Source organism: Seriola aureovittata, chromosome 8 (assembly GCF_021018895.1).
Source record: "Seriola aureovittata isolate HTS-2021-v1 ecotype China chromosome 8, ASM2101889v1, whole genome shotgun sequence".
NCBI classification, from domain to species: domain Eukaryota; kingdom Metazoa; phylum Chordata; class Actinopteri; order Carangiformes; family Carangidae; genus Seriola; species Seriola aureovittata.
Window position 1 is genome coordinate 16583275 of NC_079371.1, and position 23972 is coordinate 16607246.

General features: G+C 40.7%; 1 protein-coding gene across 1 annotated transcript; it reads right to left on the reverse strand.

Annotated features, from left to right (window-relative positions):
* Positions 1 to 9576: 9576 nt before the first annotated feature.
* On the reverse strand, positions 9577 to 16918 carry adra2db (adrenergic, alpha-2D-, receptor b). The gene has a single exon (XM_056383710.1). It carries the CDS (start codon positions 14970 to 14972, stop codon positions 13701 to 13703), a length of 1272 nt encoding a protein of 423 aa, XP_056239685.1. The 5' UTR covers positions 14973 to 16918; the 3' UTR covers positions 9577 to 13700.
* Positions 16919 to 23972: the final 7054 nt, after the last annotated feature.

A 23972-nucleotide genomic window follows, 5' to 3' on the forward strand; every position in this document is an offset into this window, starting at 1 on the left:
CAACCTTGATGCACACATTCAGCTTCCTATTCAAATCAGATCAGTCTAATGAGGTCACATTAAATAAAGGTCACATTTTTAAACTCAACATGATACCAAAGACTCCACAACTGAGATTTTGACAAAATAGGATGGGATGACATACTTTGTCACTGATGTCTTTTTTTTAAGTACTGTTGGAAATGTGAAAATTAGAGGTCAGATGTTTAATAGATGAAACACACTGTTTGTGCCAAACTAATAATTCACTAACAATTCAAGAACACACTGATAAGATGGATTCTTCCAAGTTCCATAACATTTCATCCATTTTTAAATTGTCTGTGTATGAGGCCGGCATTTCATCCTGTATTATCCAATGTCATTAAAGCCAAACTTTGAACCTTTACCATAAACCATAAACCTTGAACTTGAACCTTGATTAATCCATAATGGACCTATCTTACCTTAAAATCACTCATTGGCATTTTACAAACACAGCAATGTTTTGAGCTAAATGCTAATGCTAACATGTTTAGCATGCTGACATAATATTTACCATGTTCACTATCTCTGTGTAGTGTGCTACATAAAAATTTAAATATTGACCTGATGGTGGCACTAGATGAAAAGTCAGGGAATCACTAAAGTTAATAAGCTACATTCTCTGGGAATCATGCATGTGCACAAAAATTCATGGGAATCCATAAAAAGGTTGAGATATTTTAATCAGAATGAAACTGTTGGACGGACAGACCAACATTTCCATCCATGAATGCACCAGTGAGCTTGTTCCCATAAGTTTAAATAAATGTTATAATCAGAATCTGTCATTTGGTGCAGGTCCCCACACAATCATATTGATATGGATAAAGAATAAATATCTATGACTGCACAGTCTCAAATAACTCAAACTACAGACCATCTTGCGATGGGATCACGCAGCCGAAACGCCCGTCAACCTGTTGACATTCTGACCCATGAGTACTCAGTAGTCAGGAGTTGGCCACACCCATCTTCAAACCTGGCCTTCATTTTGGTGTTTAAGTTTAGTGACTATATCTTGCACGGTTGTGATGCTAACGTAGTGACAGAATCTGTCCCCATACTGCCAAAGTACCAAAAACAACCACTGTGTTAGTTCCTGCTATACAGTAGGTGTCTTTAACACCACATTTTGCCATGATGACACACACAGACACACACACACACACACACGCATGCACGCACGTACACACACATGCGCACACACACGCACACACAAACACACACACACACACACATACATGCACACACACGCACACACACTGGGACTCACAAGGTGAAAACAATACCAGCCCTGCTTTCGTGGCTTGTAAAAATGAATTCACTGAAGTCTATCTTTTCTCTCTCATATCCATCCATTACCTGGTTGTTGGGGCATCTATTTTTTTACTATGACACATCCTTTCTCCTCCTCTGCTACTCTTACGTGTTTACCTGTCTGGGCGTTTGAGAGTGTTGGCAAGCTCTGCCTCATTCTCTCTACATTTCTGTGCCTCCTCCTCTTCTTTTCGCCATCCTCTCGCTGTTCTGAGATGAACTGTATTCCACCCGCTGCCTGCTAATCGGAGCGCGCAGGCTGCCCCCCCCCCCCCCCCCCCCCCCCGCACCTGTTCCCCCTTCATGGAGCTCGGTTCACAGCAGCGGCAGAGATACAGCACTGCCTACTCATTTAGCTAGCAGTCTGTAGCAGCACCTTGATCACGTTGCAACAATATAACAAGGTTATTATCACCCACGTCTGTACCCCATGCAGGAGAGAATCTCTTCCTAATGTGATTGCATATACAACACTTTTGACAACACTTTAAAAGTTCATCTTCTAGTATCTTACTCATGAGGGCAGATCTCCTGAGGTTTTACACACTGACAATTGTTCACAAAAGGAGGTCAGAAAGATTCCCATATTGTGATCTGGCCAGCCATATTCTCTTTGTGCATCTATATGTGCTGTCCATGGGTTCATAATAATGATATATGGCTTTGTCTAAGTCCTGAGGCTTTGTTTACAGGTAGTTTGTCTTAATTAACTGACAAGGACAACATATGCTCCCTTGGGAGGCAATACGAAGAACAACCCACATGATAATAACCAAAGTTGGACCCTCCAGTTGTCCATTCACTTTTGTGCATCCACGTGCATCTAAGCATGAACGCACATGTAAATCTGTTGCTACAAGAACTTGCACAAGGTTCATGACTCCTTCACATTGTATACACGAGTCACGGGACTGTACTTAAAGTTGATCCCTACTAACTTTTACATGAATAAATATGTCACTTTTCACCTTTACTTCCCGTCTCCTCCCACACATGAACAGGGGGGAACAAAACCTTGCCCAGGGACCAAATAACAGACACTGGGGAGTTAATTTGGCTCACTCTTTTATGTAAGCACATGTGACACATATGAACACACGTGTATAACCTGCATAACCACATGTGTTCAGGGACACACATGCTGACAGATGAGCCACATGTTCTTCTAAGTTTCCCCCTGTGTAAAATGGGGGGGGCACATCTCATGACCCCAATTGGTCCGTAGGGTATTTATCACTGTTGCCCTCTGACATAAGCCTGAACCATAATTGCTCATTAGTGATGTACATCCAATATGGTCAATCTAGAATAACGGTCCTAAACCCATTAGCAACTCAGTGTTAAGCAACATAAGCCCCTGTGGGATTTTGTTGCAAGCCGGACCTCCTCCACTACACACAAACTTTGTCTAAAATCTTTAGACTTAAACCAAAAATGCAACCCTGACGGACCACTGAAATCATTACAGGTCCAAACAGGATTAAAAAGCAGAGTCCTCAGACATTACATGGGTGGACACCAGTACCTGCTCGCTAACTAACCAGTTGGGGTTAGCTATCAGAAACATTAGCAAATGGGACAAAACCAGACCTTTTGGTTCTGAAACAGCAAAACCAATGTTACCCATCTGTCAAGCAGAAACCAAACTTTTGCATCCGTCTTCATGCCTTTCAACGCTCTGGGCTGTCTCCACTATAGTCAACTGGCCACAGCAGTGGGCCGGTGGACCGTCAAGTGGGCCACTGCATTGGTTGGCCAGTAGACTGTGAAGACATTCATAAAGTTTTCACCAGCCCCATCTGTCTCTCTCTGTGTGCCTGTCAGTTTCTGTTTGGGCTGGTCCCAGCAGATATGTACAGAGCTAAATTTCTTCACCAGTCCGACTGTGCAGTCTCCACTATTGGAAATCCACACACGTTCTTTTTCAATTTTTGTTCTTCTGACCTCTCTTCTTTGGTTGTTCCTCAGCCATCTCTCCTTCATGACGATGCGATTACCTTGTGGAGTATACATCACACGTCACGTCTCCACCAGTAGACATTTCTTCCATGCACTCACCTCTTCTGGTTCCTACAGTCCCAATCAATCCCATTCAAAACTCCACATGGTACTGGCGAAGGAAGGGTGACTGCTCTTTCTCTTTCCCTGGTAATCCTCAAATTGTTATCATTCCTTAGCATGTGCCAGATTTACCGTCTCTCGCTTCAAGTGCATCATAACAAGTATGTCGTACAGCACTGGAACACAACCCTAGACATGTTATACAACCTGATAAACAACAGAGATAAACTGCCTACCTGGACAGGTGATCAGCAGGAGGAGGAAAACTTGACGATGACATCTAGTGACCAGTTGAAGCACTGGCAGAACAGATAGCGAGTACACACAAATTACATGGTGTGTCCCAAATTAAGGGCTGGAGTCCTCTGAAGTCCTCATTTTTAGACTGGTCAGAAGGCCTGTCCCATTTCTCTGGCTGAGAAATGCAGCCTTCTTTTGACCAGTATTGGGGGACACACAGAATGCAGTGGTCAGTATTTTATATCATACTGTCTCAACAAATTTACCAGCTATTTGCATTATTGAATATTTTGTAATTAAAGCCTCTACAAGCTGTGAATATCAACCAAATGTTTACTGTATATATTTAGGTTTAATTTCTAGATTCCAAACTAATTCTAATCTAAATTCTAAGTCTAAACACACAGGAGTTTATCTACACTGCATCACAAATCTTTGTTGGCCCTCAATACTGGTTTATACTTCTGTCAACTGGAAATTAAATGATAATGGAGTGCTTTCACTTGCCCTTACACTGGATCGTTTGTGTATGCCCACACTGAAATGTTCCATTCATGTTATTGTTAGTGTGACCGACTGGTGATGGCTGTCATTGCTGAGAGGCTGAGGTCTGTGTCAAAATGTTCTGAGATACTGAAAGCAGAAGTTTGTGCTTTTTTTTTTTTAAGTATTTAACCTACAGTGAGCCTGTTAGTAAAATGGTACAACAAAAGCAGCATTAATCAAAGATCATGTTGATGAGTCCGATCTGATTCAAAAAGACAAGTCAAGCAGAACATTATAATAGCATGCAAGCTCAGCATATAATCGAAAGAGGTGAGGTGTGACCTTGTAATGAGATGAAAAAGTTTTCTTTTTTCTTTTTGTTTTGCATTTACACAGCACTTGCACCAGGCACAACAAACAGTCAATACAAAGTACTTCAGCTTTCAATGCTCCCTTCCTCCACTAGATACCCAGGATCTCCTCTGGACCAGAGAGACTGATGTGCTGTCAAACCATCCTCCACAGAAAGATAAACAAAAAAAAACAAACTATACAATACTTGTTCCGCATTCCACAGTCACAAGCAACACCTGAAAATACCTTCTTTAAATATCTTACCTGAAGTCTATTAATGAGCTGTTATTCGTCTGACCCCCTGATATCCTACCAGATTTCTATCAGCTAAAAGTTTAATACATGAATTAGAGTGGTTGCTTCAGCAGAAGATGAATTTCCTCTCAGAGAGCTTGCCAAGTGCAGGGTGATAAATCTTATCATCTACACCCTGATGAATGTGTAGTCTGGGTCAGAGTTTAAATTCTATTAATGGCTGGTTATTCAGTATTGTATTACTTCTGTAATGTATTAACTTGTTATGCACTGGGCCTTTTGAAACAGAGTTTCTCTTTTGATGACAAAAGTTAGATCAGAGCACGTCCCTTGAATGTTGCTTGAGAAGATACAATTGTAAAATAAAGTGGAGTGTAAAGTGCAGACATGGTTAACTGCATTTTCTTCTGATCTCGCACATTTAAACTGTCCGTTCTTCACAATAAATTCCTTAAATGATCCTGAAAAAGAAATGCATGGAATGCAATTCTGGCAAAATACCCACCACAAACTCTATTTCGAAAAGAGGGATAAGCAAAAAAGATGCAGTAGAAAGAGGGGAAAAGTCATGAAAATAAACATTCCCCTTGTTTGGAATAGTTTGTGTTGTTCTCTCTGCAAGGCTTCAGCCTATTTCCTTAGGGTGTCATCAGCTAATGTTTCATTACTTCTGTGCTTGCCTTCTTGTTTTGTTTGATGCCACGGTGGAATCCATTACATATGAGGGGCCACTATTTTGCACAGCTGTTCTCTCATCAGCAATCGCCTTCAATCAACCCCTTGCTTTGATTTATTACTTCCTGTTGTCCTTGGGATTCCTGAATTTCACTACACGCTGTCTATGTAGCTGCAGTTTGAAACTCCTGCTACGCTGGTGCTTGGGAGCGCTGACCGCAAGGCCTAGCTGTGGGGTCCAAAATAGTTTGGAGTCAGGGGAGAAGATAAAAGGGATGATGGGATGGAAAACTAAATGACTCTCCTTCCTAGGCTTAGCTGGTTATGGGCAGGTTACAGGCCTGTGAGAATGTATCGTTGCAAGATGAAGGTTGTCTACGGGTGACTTTTGGCCCCGCAGGGACTGGTGAATGGGGGCAATACTTGAGTAATTGTTCCACAGTCTTGTATCTGGATTAGCATGGTTAAAATAGCACATAACCTCCTCATCAGACTCGTCTGTCCACACACAATGACAAATGAGTGTATGAAGCACTTAGATAAGAGCCACATCTTTGTTGGGTGATTGTCTTGGTGGAGCGAGTGTCAGGTCTCATTAGTGTCACATTCAGCTCAGGGTCACTGAGACGGAGGTCAGAGCCGGGGGAACCCTCCTCCACCCTTCCCACATCTTTCTCCATTTCCTGTCCCACCAGCTGGCTCGTCCTAATCCTCTCAACGTGATAATTTATCATTTCACAGTATTCAATTTAGATGGAAGGTCTGTATGTGGGAAATATCTGTTGTGAGCGTACATTGGTAGTTTGTTTTAAAACAAAAATAAATAAAAAAATGTTTTTTGTGTCAAACAGCACCACTGAACTTGAATGTTTATCTAAAAAAAGCTGTATGTTGCTATTAATGAACACCATGTTTTTCAATATTAGTGATTTTAATTCTTTTCATTGGTTTGTGGGCTTATTTTCAGGGTGATATGGATGCTGGTGGCCCTGGAAACTCAATGCACTGCAACTTAGGAAAATACACGCAAATAGACAAAAAACAAACAAATTCAGAAAACATCTCCATCAATTACATTTGCTGCAAATTCTCACAACACAACGGAAGTGTTTCCAGCGGACACTAAAAAGTGATGAACATAGCTTGGAGACGCACTTGTTGTTCATTGCCTCGTGATTTTTGAAGTTAAAAGCATTGACTAACAAGTGCGTCCCAGCCGGGTTGATCCCTTTTTTTTTAAATTATTATTAATTGCCCTAATTCTAAATATACTCCGATATTCTGAATTGGACCCCGGGCTGCAGCGGTTAGGACCACGCCTTCATGATACGCACACTACCAGGTGAGCCACCGGGCCCCCCCTCATCACTTTTTTGCGTCCACTGGAAACACTTCCGTTGTGTTGTGAGTATTTGCAGCGCATGTGTTGTCAAATTGATGAAGATGGTTTCTGAATTTGTTTGTATTCTGTCTATCGTATTCTGTATTGCATGTGTTTTCTTAAGTTGCAGTGCGTTGAACTCTCAGGGCCATTATAGGATATGTGTCCTGAATGTATATCGTTAAGTGTGTTCTGCTATTGATCGCCATTGCCTCTGCATCAACTAGACCAAACACAAATTCTTTTACACCGTCATTACATTTTTTTTTTTTGGCTCCTTGGGGGCAGCCCAACAAGATGTAAACACAACTGATATTATGACCTTATAAAACCGATATGGTTAATGTGTTTGCAGTTGCCTCTTGAGAGGTCTAGCAGATTGGGAGTAACCTGCTTCCTGGTCTATTGTGGCATTACCTCCTTCAGGAAATGTCTGCCTCTTTAGCTGATAAATAGCTACTGCACTATATGTGTCTGGCTGCCTATTGGTGTTGGGGTGGTGGGTGATTATACAGTGTGTATTTATGTACAACTTTTTGCTGAATACAGTTGCCTGCTGCAGCTGGAAGAAAGGTTGATTAGAATGCACTTTTCTAAAAAACCAAAACAATAAGCTGAAAGATGCTAAAATGCTTAGCTGAAGGGAACTGCGGAGTTGTGATCATTCTCAGTGGGTTCGTCACTTTGTGTGACCCTTTCATATTACGCATTTTCCTTCTCAATGTAAAAATATGATAAGCGCAGCTTTAAAGCTTTGAAAGATTTACACGTACGTGCGTAAATTGCATTGTTTTGTTTTATTTCACAAAAAGTACACCCACTTCTTCTGCATTCTCACTTTTAATCCCTTAAATGTGTGCAGAGTACAAAATTGTCCAAACTACCTACAAATTTTCAGAGTAATGTGAATTTGATCCTACTGTTAGGGAGAGGAGTAAAAGCATGTTATTCTCATTTTGCTATATCTTTTTTAAAAGAAAACAAAAATCCTATCTCTTCTAGGATTGGGGGAGCTGAAGTGTATTAATAGTTTCTAACTGATGGCAACAAGGCAATCACATACACTTTTTGGAAAGCTTATATTGGAAAGCTTTATATACTTGAAATGCTTGGCAACAAAAGACAATTCTTACATGAAGACTGAACTCTCACCACAGATGTTATTGATCTTGTTTAGGCAAATCGTTCCATTCACAACATGAACATGTTCTGTTCTTGTTGCAGTTGGGCATTTTTTGAAAAAGTAGATCAGGCTTTAGGTAGTCCATTATTGCTTGGTCTTAGTTTCTATATTTTATTCCTTCATTCACCTTGTTATTTAAAGCTACACACTGAAGAGTCTCACCAATGAGATTGATCAACACTCAGTGGCAGAGTTTGAACTTGCGGTGTTGTAAAATAATGATGAGACAGGAGGTGGAGGTGAAGTCTACTCTCTGCATGAAGTGCAGGTTGAAAGCAGTTCTTTTCCTCTTGTATCCAGCTCCTTTCAGGTGAATTTTTGCACTCGATCTAAGCTTCATGAGTACAACTCCAAGTCTGCGTGATTAAAACACCTCCTGCTCCAGAGTATTACAGTCTTTGCTTGTGTCCCACCCATGGGTGCATTCCGTTACTTGGAGGCCCAAGGCAAAGACAAGCATGGGGACCCTTTAATTACACCCTCAGTATTTCCTTCCCTCTCGCTGAAACTGGGGCAGAGCAGAGTGTGCATTGAGGTTTACGAACACTAGAGTTGATCTCCCCACTGAGGAAAATACACACAATGTTTTTAAGTCTGTGAAACTAACATCGTTACTCTCAGAGTTCCCATATATCACAGGTCAAAGGTGTCCTTGTAATGGTGCAGCTATTATTCTACGATGTGTGAAATGGACAAACATGTGGCAAAGTGCAGGAGGTGTGTGTGTGTTTTGTTGTTTTTTTTTTTACAGATGAAAACAAAAGGGAAGAGAGATGCACTATGGTCCATCAGGGCATAGTATCGTCCCACTAATCTCAGCACGGGAACAGAGGAAGCACTAGAGCGTACCAAGAATAGCACCTACCAGCAGAGATTGTACATGAAATTTCACTAGAAACTGAAGCAGCTGCACAGATGTTTTGTTTGGGATTTAAATTTAAATGTGTTCACCTGCGAGATACGAAATGGTTTATTGAAGAAGCGTGTTCACTTTATGAAAAAGAGTGTGTGGGGATGAATACAATGTCTCCCATTGGTGTCTTAAAGACAAACAAAAGCATTACAATGCTGAGGAAATACAAGAACCTCATTGTCCATCTGTACAGTATAATAACACCTATTTTCTGTGGTTAGAGGCATTGGTGTATGTAAACTCACACATGGAGAGCGGCAGTGGATGAATATGAATTATTTGAAACTGCAAAGATTTAGGTATGAAGTAGAAGCATAATATTTTCAAACAAATATACAAAAAAATGATAGTGAGTCAGAGAGACAGAGGCGCATTGTTCATTCTGACTTCTCTGTGAATATCCTTTGTTTACTTTCATAGCTATTAGTGAACCTAATGCAGGATAACAAAGAACAAGGCAGCAGAACAAGAGAGGAGATAAATCCATAGATTAAGTATTCGTGTTGCGCCTTTAGGGACTGAAAGTTTTCCAACACTCTACAAATCATTAATCATGCTTCTTCATGTTTGAAGAACAGAAGGAGATAAAAGCATACTTCTGTTTGAAAGTGTCTTATATATATATATATAACACAAATGAGAAATTTTGTTTCAGTCACATTCATTTCATATGGATTGTGTTATTTGTTAAAGTAAAGGATAAGGTTTATTATATTTTTTCTTAATTATTCACAACGAATCATATGACAAGATTAAAGATTAACAATTTGTTAGTACGTCTCTCATCACTATCTCAATACTCAGTCTGTCTGTGGCTCTTAACCCCAAGACCTTCTCTTCCTACTGAAGGCATCTTTAAAACAGGCCATGAATATACTTTCATTCAAAAAAACAAAATAAAACAGAACCTAATGAATGTGTGCAATACAGCTGGGCATTGTAGTTTTTGCAAGCATTACTCAAAATAGTGTTTTGAACTGGGACTATTTTCAGTAGTGGATTTGGTGCATTTGGGAGTATTTAAAGCAGCAGAGTGGTTCATGTGGGATTGACTCAAAATAATCTACAGTTCCCAAGTTTATGGTCAGGAAGGAACATATCACTCAATGCAACAGTGTGGCTTACTGATGTGTTTTTAATAGTTTTTGGACAACATTGCAGGTCTTTGACACAAGAATAAGCTACAGTATATCAGGCTTTGACCACACAGACAATACTGGATTAATTAGTTGAAAAAATAAAGAATATCACCTTACCTTTCCTTTAAAGATGCAAATGTTTTGCACCACAGCTCGCCTACACTGTAACACCTTCTGCAGCAGAGTTTGATGTTTGATAGGAAATGTTTTATAATGGGGATTTTGTTACCCTATGAAGAGGAGACACATCTGCACATGTTTGGATAGCAGAGACAAAAAGACAGAGGCCAGTAATCTGACCATCGACCATTGTCTGACGCCCCAAGTCAGGCACCGGTTGCTTGTGGTAAGCATGGCGATATATTAGAATGGCCTGGAGACGGTGAGCTCAGTCCCACCCTCGCTTCGACGTGACACCAGCTGATTTACACTAATGACACACTGGCTCTTCTTCTCCACATGCGCAGCTTCCTGGGATTGACGTGAGTTTTGGCCTTGCTCGCCTCCAACCTTTATCTTGTTAGAGACAATTGAAAAAAGCAATTACCTGCAGATGCTGCATTGTGTCTGACAAACAAGGTAATGCAGCGGAGGACAACCAGTGACTGCTCTCTTCATCCCTCTCTCTCTCTCTCTTTTCCTAAGAGGCAGCTTTTTTTTTTTTTTTTACTCCACTGCACCCATCTTGAAACATTTATAACCACATCTCCTCCAACTATTGTGCCTACAAATAGCCTTCCCTACACTGCTGACCCTAAACAGCCCTGGCAGCCGGCTCTGACCATCCAGTCTTTCTCCCCTTTAAAAGGACTTGAATAAAGCTTTCCCTTCAGCATCCCACTCCAGGAAATGTTTTGGCTCTGTCCTGTTGGTCTGTTTCTCTCATTAAGCCTTTAGGAGGATTTGGGAGGTTATGGGTCGCCACAGCTCCACTTCTCTTCCTGAATCAGGCTCCAACTTTGTTTACAGTCTGGGATAAATAAAAGGCTTGGTAGATGGAAGTGCGGGCTGGAGAGTATTGCAAATCAACAGAGTGTAAACAATACCAATTTTCTCTTGAATAAAAACGCAATTAGCAGAGCATTTAGCTAATGAATAGTGACAGATTGCGAGGGATCTGCGTTTAGTTGTGTGTGAAGGTTTTTTTCTTTGGAGAAAATGATGATAATTTAACATGCCAGGTTGCTCTAAGTCTCCTAGTTTGGACTCTGTAACATAGGTGAAGTGTGTAAGGGAGACATGCCTGTCAGTAACAGAAAACACTACATCTAATTAAAAGCATTGTGCTCCGTTCTTACTGCAGTGGAGCAGTTGATTAGAAAGATAATTGAACTGGGAAGTGAGATTTGCAAAGGGAGCTGCATGTCTTATCAGAGAGTAATCAGTATACTATCAGGAAGAAAATGACCTGTGAATGTCCATGTAAATATTTCCACCAAGGCTAATGCAATATACATCAAGGGAGATGACCATGCTCACTGGAGAAATTAAATTACATACAACAACATCCCATTAAGTTGCACATATGCCAATTAACATCACTTGCATCCTGTTGAAGATGAAAATATACAAAGATAATTTTACCGCCTCTTGTGAGGACGACTTGCGCCAGACATTTAATTCGTTTCAAGAGTTTGTGAATCCCTTTGAGATAAAGTTTCCTTCCTCACACCAGCTCCACTTCTCTCAGACGCTCTCACTCTGCTCATGAATAAAATGGTAGCGCATGTCAAGAGAGAAGGAAATATGCAACCACCTTCACTCTTGTTTCTCTTGATGAGAGCTCAACAACACAATCATGAATATGAGCTCACCTCACAAAAACCACTTCATTAAACTTTGTTTTTTTTAAATTCCTTTCAAGCATCACACCACTCAAACAGGGTGATTATCTTTGGCAAGGCACCAGTGAGCCGTAGGAGAGCTTTGAAGACATTCCTAAGGAGATATAAATAGTGTATTTATCCCCAGCACCCCCATGCACACAATAGGCTGATATTGAGCTGGTCAGAATTCTCCTCACAAACCAGAGTGTTTTTTGGGGGGGTCTCAGAGAAGAGCAGGCCTTTTCATGCAAACTTCATCATGTATTCAACATTTCACGTATGCGTTATATCCCAGATGCATCGTGAGCCGAAGTTGTATGGAAATCAGCAGCTCAAATATAGCTTTGAATATAATCACATTTCCTATTCATGTATGCAACTTGCAGGAATGTCTTCATTGTAAATGACTGTATATTTTATATTTTTCCCATATAGCTTACTGACTTGTTCGTGCTGTCAATAATTTCTTAACTGGCAGAAAGTTGGAGCATAGCTGGGGTGATAATTTGTGGGCCTTTTCCTATGATAATACAGCTTTATAAAGCAGATGATTACAGCTTGAGGCATGGCTTGTGGATATTAAGCTATCTTATTGAACCAAGGAGATTTGATGGAGGATGGAAGTCCAGCTCCACCTGCAATAACTGTGTCCAGAGATGCTATTTTTAAGGTCGAGGGAGGATGTCTGTTTTTTTTTTTTTTTGTTTTGTTTTTTTCAGAGCATCCTTCCTCTAACATGTTCAGGACTGTCGCAATCAGTAATATGTATTGAGTTTCTTTCTATCATCTTGCCAGATACTTTTCCTGCGTCAAAGACTGAAAAATGAATTTGGCACCACGATCTAAAAAAGACATCAGCGGGACAACATAACCCAGATTTAAACTCTTGTCCCATAACACTGAAATCAGGTTGTGCTGCAGTATTGTGATCTCACAAGGTTTAAATATTTACTGACAAAATATTGAGCTGAATTTTGTGCAGGTTGAAATGAAATACGCAGACTGATCCAACAGAGTTTGCACACGCAGGCCTCAGCTTGGCAATTGTTCTGGTGTGAGGTGGTGTGATGGTGTGGTGGGGGTGTGAGATTAGACTCTTACGTAAGTTTGGGGGTTCACTGATAAGAAATGGCCGAGAGCCTTGTTGGAGCTTTAACTGCAGCAAGCGAAGAAATATACATGTCTGAAAGACATATAATGTCAAACACTCCAACCAGGCAGCATTCTACACTTGTGATAAACCCTGTTTTAATCTATAGGATTTTAATTTCATTTTTCCCTCCCGTAACACCTGCAGGCAGTGCTTGCTTGCTTATCCCTGTGCTTATATTTTATAGACAATGGAGATTTATCTTCTATTTATCTCAACACAAGAAACGCTCACTGTGAACCATCTGCCAGCACTGGAATCCAGTTATATACATGACTTCATTTTCACTACAGTAGCTCTTTCCTGTTGCTTGCTGCAACATAAAACATTGATCCAATGCAAGAATTTCTTTCTCAAAGGTTCAGATTTGCAGAACTTGTTATACAGTGACCTATATATTAAAACTTCGCATATCTCAAGTGGGATAAATATATCTGATGATTAAATTAATGACCATGTTTGATGCTTACATACGATGTGCAACAACACATCCCAATATTTGTCTTTTGTTTTGCTCCACTTTACATTTTATTCATAGACATTTAAATGTGTACACAAGACTAGATCTTTTTTTTTTCAATATGATAACAGTTACATTGAAATGATTTGGGCAGGGGAAATTGCCAAGAAGAATGAGTTCTACTAATAGGCCTATTAGTTTCCCAGCACTGTTGATAGATGTGTCCCTTTCAGTGTTTATGTTCGTTTAGGAGTTCTGCATACGATTTTCTTGAAGGCTTTTCTGAAATCCCTGTTGAAAATAGTGTATATTATGGGGTTCACGGAACTGTTGCAGTAGCCAATCCAAAAGAAAAGGTTGAAAAGTGCTCTTGGGATGTAGCAGCTGTCTCTGCAGATCGCATGCAGGCTGTAAGTGAAGAAGAAGGGGAACCAGCAAAGCACAAACACCCCCATCACCACCGCCAACACGAAGGTGAAACGCTTCTCCCGCATCTGGGCCACTTTGGTCTTGTTGGCCGCGGCCAGCTGTTGTCGCTCAGCTGGATTCTTCTGCTGCGGGTAGAGCTGCGACGCCCGGGCCGAAGCCCACGAGAGACGGCAGTTCTGAGGCGGGCAGCAGTCCGACCCCTCCACCTTCCTCCGCTTGGTGAAGCGATGATTGCGGGGTTTAGTATCCGACGCACAGCAGCTCTCCTCCAGGTCGATGTCATCCAGCTCCCCCTGCCTTTGCTGGTGGCTGCCCGAGCTTTGGCTACTGGGGCTCTCCATCTCAAACCGGTCCTTCCTGACGAAACAGGTCTCTGACTGTGAGGGCTGCCTCTCCAGGCCGTTCTTGGCCACGAACACGGTGGAGGAGCGCTGCTTGGCCACTTTATAGATCTTACAGTAAACCAGAATCATGATGAGACCCGGAGCGAAGAAGGACACCAGGCAGGAAGAGAGGATGTACCAGGTCTCATCGTTCAGTTCACACTCCCGTTCGTCATGTTTGGTCATGAGAAGAGGAGGAAAAGAGATGATGGCAGATATTAACCACACTACAGCAATCATGGACTTGATGCGCTTAGGTGTCCGCTTCAGGTTGTAGCTGACTGCCTTTGTGACTGACCAGTAGCGGTCCAGGCTGATGGCGCACAGGTGCACGATGGATGAGGTGCAGAACAACACATCCAGAGCCAAATAGAAGGCGCACCAAGTGCTTCCAAAGTACCAGTAGCCCATAACCTCGTTGGCGAGAGAGAAGGGGATGACCAGCGTGGCCACCAGGATGTCCGCGGATGCCAGAGACACCAGGAAAAGGTTCTGAGGCGCACGGAGAGCCCGGCTGGTCAGCACCGCCACAATCACCAACACATTACCGACAATGGTCACCGAAATGATCACAGAAACCACCAGGATGATGAGCGCAGTGGCTGCCTGAGTGTGTGGCAAAGCAAGCGGTGCGTCCGTTGTGTTCTCATCGTTGGAAATGTTTTCCACTAACTGATTTAACTGGGTTAAATCCATGCTGGCTCCAGTTTGTCCTTTCGTACCATGTTGTTGTTTTGCACCCTTCTACTTCCCAAGAACAGCAACGACTGGGTGCGCTGAGCTGCCTGCCACTAACGCACGGGGATACGTCGTGCGTAATACTCCTTGTCAGTGCAAACAGAGTGTAGCTCACTGAAAACACTACACATGCACAAACGTACCTCCTCAAATATTAAACCCTTCATCACAGGTCCTCCAGATAGTCCCGTCGCGCACACCGTGTTCCGAATATAAACATACTTATATCACAAAGGTGAGGAGAACAAGAGTTCACAATCCACCAGTAAAGACATTCCTCCAAGATCACACCGCCGTGCGTAATGCTGCTTTTGCGCTTTGGTGAACAGCATCGATTTGGAGAAGCACGGGAGATGCACACTGCTGGTGGAATGAATGCCCATACAGGAGTGAGGTGACATCACAGGGAGGACCAACCCATCTCTAAACTTAAAGGAGAGAGAGAGAGAGAGAGAGAGAGAGAGAGCATTGTTTAGACAATTAGATATGAATTTCTTTGATTGTTAGTTTTTCTTAGGTGAGCCCTGTGGTTGTTGTGTTTGATTTCTCTCTTTTCATGTGTAACTTTTCTCAGCATTACATAGGTTACATCATGCTGGGAGTGTAGTGCAGAACAAAATGGCCACTGTAATCATTTTAAATGATTTATTAAAAAAAAAAAAAAAAAAAGTTTTCATGCCACTGGCAGCGGTTTGACCGGGACACTTAGAATGACATGGCCATTGAGAGCACAGCTGGAGGTTTCTCTGAACTTTATTGGCCCTGCAGGGCGACTAATTAGGAGGCCGCAGTTTTCAGAGTGAAAAGGCTTTAATGCATCAGTGATTGACTGATCTGCACTTAAACTTTGTCTCTGAAATGTAAAGCTGGGCTACACATGGTGTGCCTCTCTGAATGAGACGTAGACTTGTTTGTATGCACCCTCACTCCTTTCCATTATTCATACACTGTAATCTAGAATTGGTCAATGGTGGCATAGCTGGAGGTGACTGTAATACCTGTTGCTGAGAAGCTTGCGTCTGTTTGCTCTGGAGGTTCAGTTATATAACATGTATGAAGCAGTGCTGAGCAGCCAGTCCTGTGGCCAGGGGGTATTTACCAGTCAGGAGTGATACAAAAAGACACACACATGGCGAGTCAGAGGTCATTGTGAAATAAAACTATGCAATAAAAATGAACAGACTGTAGTTCTGCCCAGCAGATGCACTTCACTCATTTTGGATTTAAAAAAATCTTTATAAATAGCATCTGCTGGAAGCCTGTCAGTGTGGGATTTGCAGTCCAGCTAAAGCTGTCTGATGGATGCCAACATTAATGTTGGTGTATGTGTGTTTCAGTGTATCTGTGTTCATCCTTGAAAGTGAGTTGCCGGAGGCTCGGTAAGAACATTTTTTAGTGGCTGCAGTGAGAGGAAACACAGAAAAAGTTATGAAGGAGGAAGAGGAGGAGGATTCAGAGTGCCTATCTTGTTTCCCTCTCTCTTCCTTCTCTCTCTCTTCCCTCGCTCTAATCTCACTCCCCAGGACGAACGTAAAAAACAGTGAAGATCATCTAAAGGGTGACTGTCACTATATATCAGTGGTCTGTAGACATTCCCTTAAGGGTCTACCTGCTGCATAAAAACTGAAAAAAAACACTGACCTTAGTAACCAGCGTCCTCCAACACAAACATGCTCTTTACAAGCAGAAACCTGAGTTCTGTTGTGTCTGACTTTGTAACCTGAGGGGAACGAAGAAATTACAGACACTATTAATTATTACAAATGAGCAGGTCTTGTTATGCAATCCTCTGATGGAAGATGCAATGACACATGTTTCTTCTGTTTAATTGTTTTTCATCTGAGAACTTTTCTGAACATTAAAGGGACATTAAAAAATGTACGGATTTGTTCCAAAGCAAAGGTCAGACCAGACAAAACCAAAAAGTCTCAGCAGCTGCTTATAAGTGATGACTGACTAACTGATTTATGCACAAGTGATATGTACTTTAGTTGTTGTGCGGTGTGCAACTGAAAATTTCACACTGCTTTCTGCACCTGTAACTTAACTATAACCATGGCAAAAACAGAAATTACGCACCAATTCAGATTCTTTCTGCTTGCAGGTGTTCCGAATATTTTATCATGGTACTGCACCAACCGTGTGTCCTACACAGAGCACTGTAGACAACAGTACGGCACAGAAAGAACAAAACAGGACAAATGAATACTTTTGTCTTCCGTAATCCAAAATTTGATAAATCCAAAATTCACGGTTCCATAATGTTAAATGTCTTCTAACTTTTTGATGTGCTTGGTGGTATGAGGTAATACACTACTCCCTCGCACTGACACACACAGACACACCCATTTCATAGGTATCACAAAAATATGCATATGTAATACACATGTATGCATTCATACAAACACAAGCAAATACCCAAATACACATATACACTCTATAGCATGACTTAATAGGATGTTGAAAATAATCACACACACGTTCCTTCCAGGCTCCTGTACTTTCTATTCTGAGTAATACAACAATACCCAGCATCCTGTGGCTTTGGATCCAGCTTCCTGTTATGATGTGGCAGGCATACATACAAGCCCGTCCTGTGTGGCGGAAGGTTTTCCCACAAATGAAGAAATTACACAAATCAAATATCTCACCAAATGGAAAGTTTAAGCCATCATCATCATCATCATCATCATCATCATCATCAACATCATCATCAACAACAACGGGCAAAACTAATGAGCTGTTTAGCATGTGACATGTTTGACATCTTTGTGACACACATGAGCCCTCCGTGACGCACATGCCAGATTCATTTACTGTCACATTTTGAAATATTAGCAGCACAAAGTGTCAGGAGCATCACAAACATTTCCCGAGTCATCCGCACGCCTTTAATCTCGTCAACTCATCAATCATTAGATAAGCGCTGTGATTTGACAACTTCTACCACTGCCAGCAGGTAATGTTTTGAGTAATGAGGATTTAGTGATAATTTGTTGCTCACAGAAATTCTTCATTAGCTGAGCAGTGATTATTAATATGCTCGCTGAACACCATTTCACTGCCAAATAAATGCACTTATAATAAGCTCCACACACACACACACACACACACACACACTTTCTCTCACCCTCTGGGCTGATGGCTGAGATACTTGTGGATGCTTTTTAGCTGCAACTAAAACAGAGTGTGGTCGAGGTTGCCTCTTGCAATCAGCCGTTATGGGTTGTTGTTAAGGCGTTGTTGGAAATATGATATGCTGACATGCGATGATGCTGATAACACTGTTTATTGACGATACAAGACTGTGCAGATAAAAAAAAGAAAAGCTCCTTGAGAGGGCAGCCATATACTGAAGCAACTGATGGCTGTGTTTCCTTCGCTGTCTCAATCCTCTTACCTTCCTGTTTTCTTCTAAGGAAGGCGTTCAGGCTGGATGTGAGCAGAACCCACTGCTGTGTTATGTAACATTCCAGGAATAAATGGCTCGAGGTGGTGTGTAAAAACCTCATCTCAGGTTGCAGGTGATTTATTACAGCAAACATTTTCTTCAGGGAATTCAGCCGTCGGAAATTCAGCCATGACCCTGTATGATTATATTTAAATGCTATGCATAATGTGTGTGTGTGTGTGTGTTACAGGATCCTTGGCCCTTGTTAATGTGTATACTTATGTGAGATAGTGTACAAGAGAGTGGGAGGGGACTGTGCCTGTGTGTGCGCATGTGTGTGTGTGTGCGCGTGCAAGTGTGTGTGTGCACGTGTATGTGTATGTGTGTGTGTGTGTGTGTGTGTGTGTGTGTGTGTGTGTGTTTGTATGTGTTTCACAGCCACACTGTGATTCACATGTTCTTTTTTGCGAGCTCCCAAATCTTGCCACTTCTCCCACCTTCTTCAAGTGCTGCTATTACTGTCAGTGGGCTTGGCAGGTCTGGATAAATACATGACTGCTGACCTTTGTTGTGTCCCAAACAAACAAGATTTCTCTCACATTTTTCCACAGCTTTGGATAAAACTGCACTGGAATTTGAGAGTGTGACCCGGTTAATGAAGCCCTGAAGGTCAAACATGTCACAGCATTCCTTGATAGAAGTTTCACCTCGAATTAAAAGAGATCTCTTTGGGGTTTTTTTAGCAGGAAACTTTTTATGGTTCAAAGGGCAATAAACATATTGCCAATTAAATAAATTGGTCACTCAAAACACAGTTGGCTCATTTTAATCATTACAAATACATGATGTAAATACTGTAAAATAACTTTGAAATGCATTTAAAGTAGGTACTGATTGACTTGTTTCATCAGCTGCTCTTTGAATTGGAAAGATGTTTAAAGGACTTTCTGTTTGAGCTGTAATGGTTGTGTACACATCCAGCAGAGGAAGGCACTTCTAAAATTCACTTCCAAGACCCGAGAGAATAGACTTCCTGCAAAAACACTTCAGCGAATTACTTCCTTCATCTTATTTTAAGAGAAGGAATTCATTTGTAGCTGGTTAAAAGTGGCTCATGTTCAGGTTGCTTGGTGTGATTTGGTTAACTGCACAGTGAGCCTTTGGCCGCGGCATAAAATAAAAAAAAATGCATGAGGAATAAGAGCCATCAAGTGAGTATGAGGGCTTTAAACAAGTCAAGTCTTAATTTGTCCTCAGTAGTGGGCTCAATTCACTGCGCTGTCAGGAATGGGAGGGTCCTTCTGAACAAGTGAAGCAATGACTCAGAGCTCAGTAATGACTCAGATCACGTTATAATTTGGTCATTGTAATAAACTATTAAACATGAGTGATCAGATGACGTGGACAAGAGAAAACATGGGTCGTGATCACTCCACTAATGTCATTTCATTCATTTAATTTTTAGATGGAGTAAAATTACATTGAGAATGAGATCAAAAGGCAGTGTAATGCTAATTATATGTAGGCGCAATTATTTGATGAATGAAAAATAGATGAAAAACATCTATTCTTAGGTTAACACATTGTGAGCATGTACAATGTCCAGTTGGGCCTGAGGATGGGGCATAGAAAAGCTGTTGCCACTAAAATTAAGTCTGTTCTTTGTACTTTTGTCAAGAATTTGATGTAAAGTGTTGTTAAGGTTTAATTTTTGACCTGCTGGTGGCGCTATAAAACCCTGTCATACCATTTAAATCAAATCCATTGTAACCCTAACCGCATTTTACAAATCCCTGATTTAAGTTTTAAAAGTAAGATGGCAATCATGGTGAATACTATACCCTCGATAATCCTCAGCATCTAAATTGCAATCGTGAGAATGTCAGTAACTGATGGTAGAAGTTACTGCAAAGTGCTGCTGTGCTTAAATAGGCTACAGCTTCTCACAGCCACAAGCATGTAGTTTATAGTCTCGTTGTAAAATGAGTTTTCACACTTGTGGCTCAGTGATACAGAGAAAGTTGTTTAATCTCTCCACAGTTGGTGACTTTCAGTATGTTAGCTCTAAAATCTTTAAGATAGCTTATATATAAACCAAAGTGAGTCTCTTTGGATAAATGTATACCCCTATTTCCAGCTTTGTGTGTAGCTTACGCCACGTTTCAGTGTGAATTCTACGCAAGGCTTTGGTACATGAGGCCCCAGGTCACCTCCTCTGTCAGCTGATCCACACCTGCTGCAGGATATGATAAACTAGTCTGCACACCACCGCAGGTGTGTGTCTTGTTTAAAGAGAGAAAGAGTTACGTTAGCTATGTGTGTTTATTCACTTTGGTGTTTATGATCGTATAGAATTTTGGTTCTAATTGATGATGAAAGCAAGAAATGTCAGGCTTCAAATAATAAGTAGGTTTTCTTGTTAATGTATTTGTGGAATGAAGGATTTGTGCAGTTCAGTAATTTGATTGTCCATTTTATTCTTGTGTATATAAGACAGACATACTCGTTCTAGTTACTTTATTTTGTTATTTATGATTGTATATAATTGGTACTTATCATTTATTTATTTTTTTAAGTTATAATAATTCATTAAGGGAATACTTTCAGTGATATTTTAACAGATTAACAAGCATATTATCAGAATATTTAAGAACTTTAACTGAGATATTTTCAGAAATAACTGCAGGAACTTTCAGGAATAATATTACAGGAACATTATTATTGAAATTTAAAGAAATATTTTCAGACACACTGCAGTGATTTTACACCTATCTGATTTATCATATTTGATTTATTCTATCTATTCTATCTATATTAATTTATTTATTATATTTCATTAAACAAATTATCATAATTTGTGCAGAATAGTGTGTTTTTAGTTGTAGCTGGGGCGGGGGGCTCAAGGGGGTATTTGCCCAAGGCACATTACAAGCTAGAACTTCCACTGAGCTCCATAAGTTGCCACTTTTCTGACCCCACTCTGCAAATCTCAGCTCTTGAAAGTTTACCGTTAGTATTCAAGATGTCCCTCTGCATCCAGCCACTAGGCCAAGTAGTCATTAGAGCATTCATTCTGACCTCATCTGACTTCGCCCTCGTTCCCCGTTAGTTTTGCGTCACCCTGCGCAACATAATTGTGCCCTTTTATTATCACAGAAAACATCTCTGTTTATTACCCATAAGTATTTTTGTTGGCACACGATGCTGCTCACAGATAGATTTTTGCACATTATTTACAGGAATAAAAAATGAGAGAAAGGAAAAGAGAACCATTTCTGGTATTTGTAATCATTAGTTTTTATCATGATTGATTCACCGGTGAAAGAAGATAAAAGCCGCAAGATAAACAGTTATTGCAATCAAAACATATACTAGAACATAATGTGCATGATAGGCTTTTTGTTTCACACAATAAGATCCAGGGTTTTAAGTTACCTTATTTTATCTGAGGCATCAGATCATTACATCTGCAGTATAACCAAGGCTTCCACTTGAGCTGAAATTGTAGCACACAAGCTTTAAACATCCATGAAATGAATCATCTGCTATAAAAACAATCTATTTAATGTAATTTTTTTTTTCACTTGTGCCTTTTTAAAGCAACAACAAGGGAACAAGAGGAAGCTCCATCCTCAATAGAAGCTGCACTGCAGCAGAAAAAAAAATCATATGATCATATAATCACATAAAAATTAGATATTACACTTTTAAAAATAATTCTTGTTCACAGGCATTTACAGTGTTTTGGCATCTGCCGGGACTGCAGCCAGTGGTTCATAGCTACATAGCTGGCCAGTAGAGGATCCTGTTGTGACATCCATCAGCCTCCGAGGTCACAGATTGCAGAGTGAGTCATTAGGCTCTGGTCCACCATCAGTTCCCTCTGTCTCTGGACCTGGCACGCTCTGCTAGTCAGCTGAACCTCGTTAGGAACATTACACACAGCCACATAAAATAAATAAATAAATAAATAAACAGGTGACCAATACACTCCTGAATTTGATGGCAGTGTGAAGCAGGACATGTGACAGGCATGGTCTAAACAGTTTAAGAGCATGACATGGATGTAGACAGCAAAACAGAAAATGGAGGAGGTGCCTGTTGGACTCTTTTCAGACAGCCTTCTTCTATCAGTCCCTGTCTAACTTTGTCAGACCTCTTACTCTTCCTGTCTCTTTCATGTTCCTTGTGACAGCTGACACCTGTTGGTTCTGTAAGGTGCGGTTTCATCCCTCTATCTTCTCTCTCTCCCTCATGTGGTCATGTCACATTTCCATGAGATAGGGTTTTTTGGGATGCTCAGCTGTCTCTCTTGTCATGCTGTTTTATGGCAACAAACCTGTTGCTCTCGTGCGTATCTCCCTTTCTCCATAAGCACACAAGACCACAGGAAAGCACCACTCAGCAGAATCAATGTCCATACTTGGATCCTGGCAAGGAGTGAGTACAACATGATCATCATCATCCCATTTAAATTAAGATTTTGACTCTAGTTGGTTTGTGCTTGCTGAAGGGAATTATATCTGTAGAGCTACAGTCTTGGTGGAAGACAAAAGGACTGTGTGGTAACAGATAAAGATTTTCAAGGGATATTATGACATTAAGTCCAAGTTAAAACCTTTTTATATGATTAAAACCTATGCCAAATCAAATATGCAGATGGTGATCTGCTGTGGCGACCCCTCATGGTGAGCAGGAAGGTGGAAGGGGTCCATTAAATTTGTATAACAGGACATGTCAAACAAAGATCTAATTCGAACTACAAATAATGAGTGTGCAGTGTGCAGTATACTAAACTGCAGGTAACCATAGCAACAATTTGTCAGTTTGACACTGAGTTTACCAGATAGTAACTCTGACTGAAACTGACCTAACCATGAGTTACCGTGACTACAAAATAACTTTGGAACCGGGATAATTGTGTATCTACTTTTACCCCACTACACTTTAGAAGGAAGTGTTACACTCCACTACGTTTATTTGACAGCTATGGTTACTAATTACTTTTCAGAGTAAAATTCTAAACTAAGACATCTTTAAAATACACTTAGGTTGATAAACTTATAAAATACACTGCACTGTTAAAGAATAAACCAGTGAGGCACAAGCCGGTAGCAGGGGCACTGATTCAGGTGTTGGAGCTAATAGCAGTTCCACCAAATAAGACATTTCCTTTATAAAAATCTCATAAGGTACAATATTATTGTGTAATATTTCACAAAAAAATATTACCTGAAAAAAATATTTCAAAAATGTGTAGCAGAACTTTTTTTCTTCCATGCCCATTCATCATTTTACATCACCCCAGATTAATCTTGTGACCCTTTGGTGGGGCCTGATCCTTAGGTTAGGAACCACTTGTAAAATGCTGCTTACACACTGATACATCACTATGAAGAGGACAAGTACTTTTGATACTTTTAAATTATATATTCCATATATTCTGTACTTTCACTTAAATAAGAGTGTGAATGGAGGGCATTTTGCTGTAATGATAAATTTTTACATTGTTGCATTAGTACTTTTACTTAAATAAATTATCCGATTACTTCTTTCTACTGAAAACA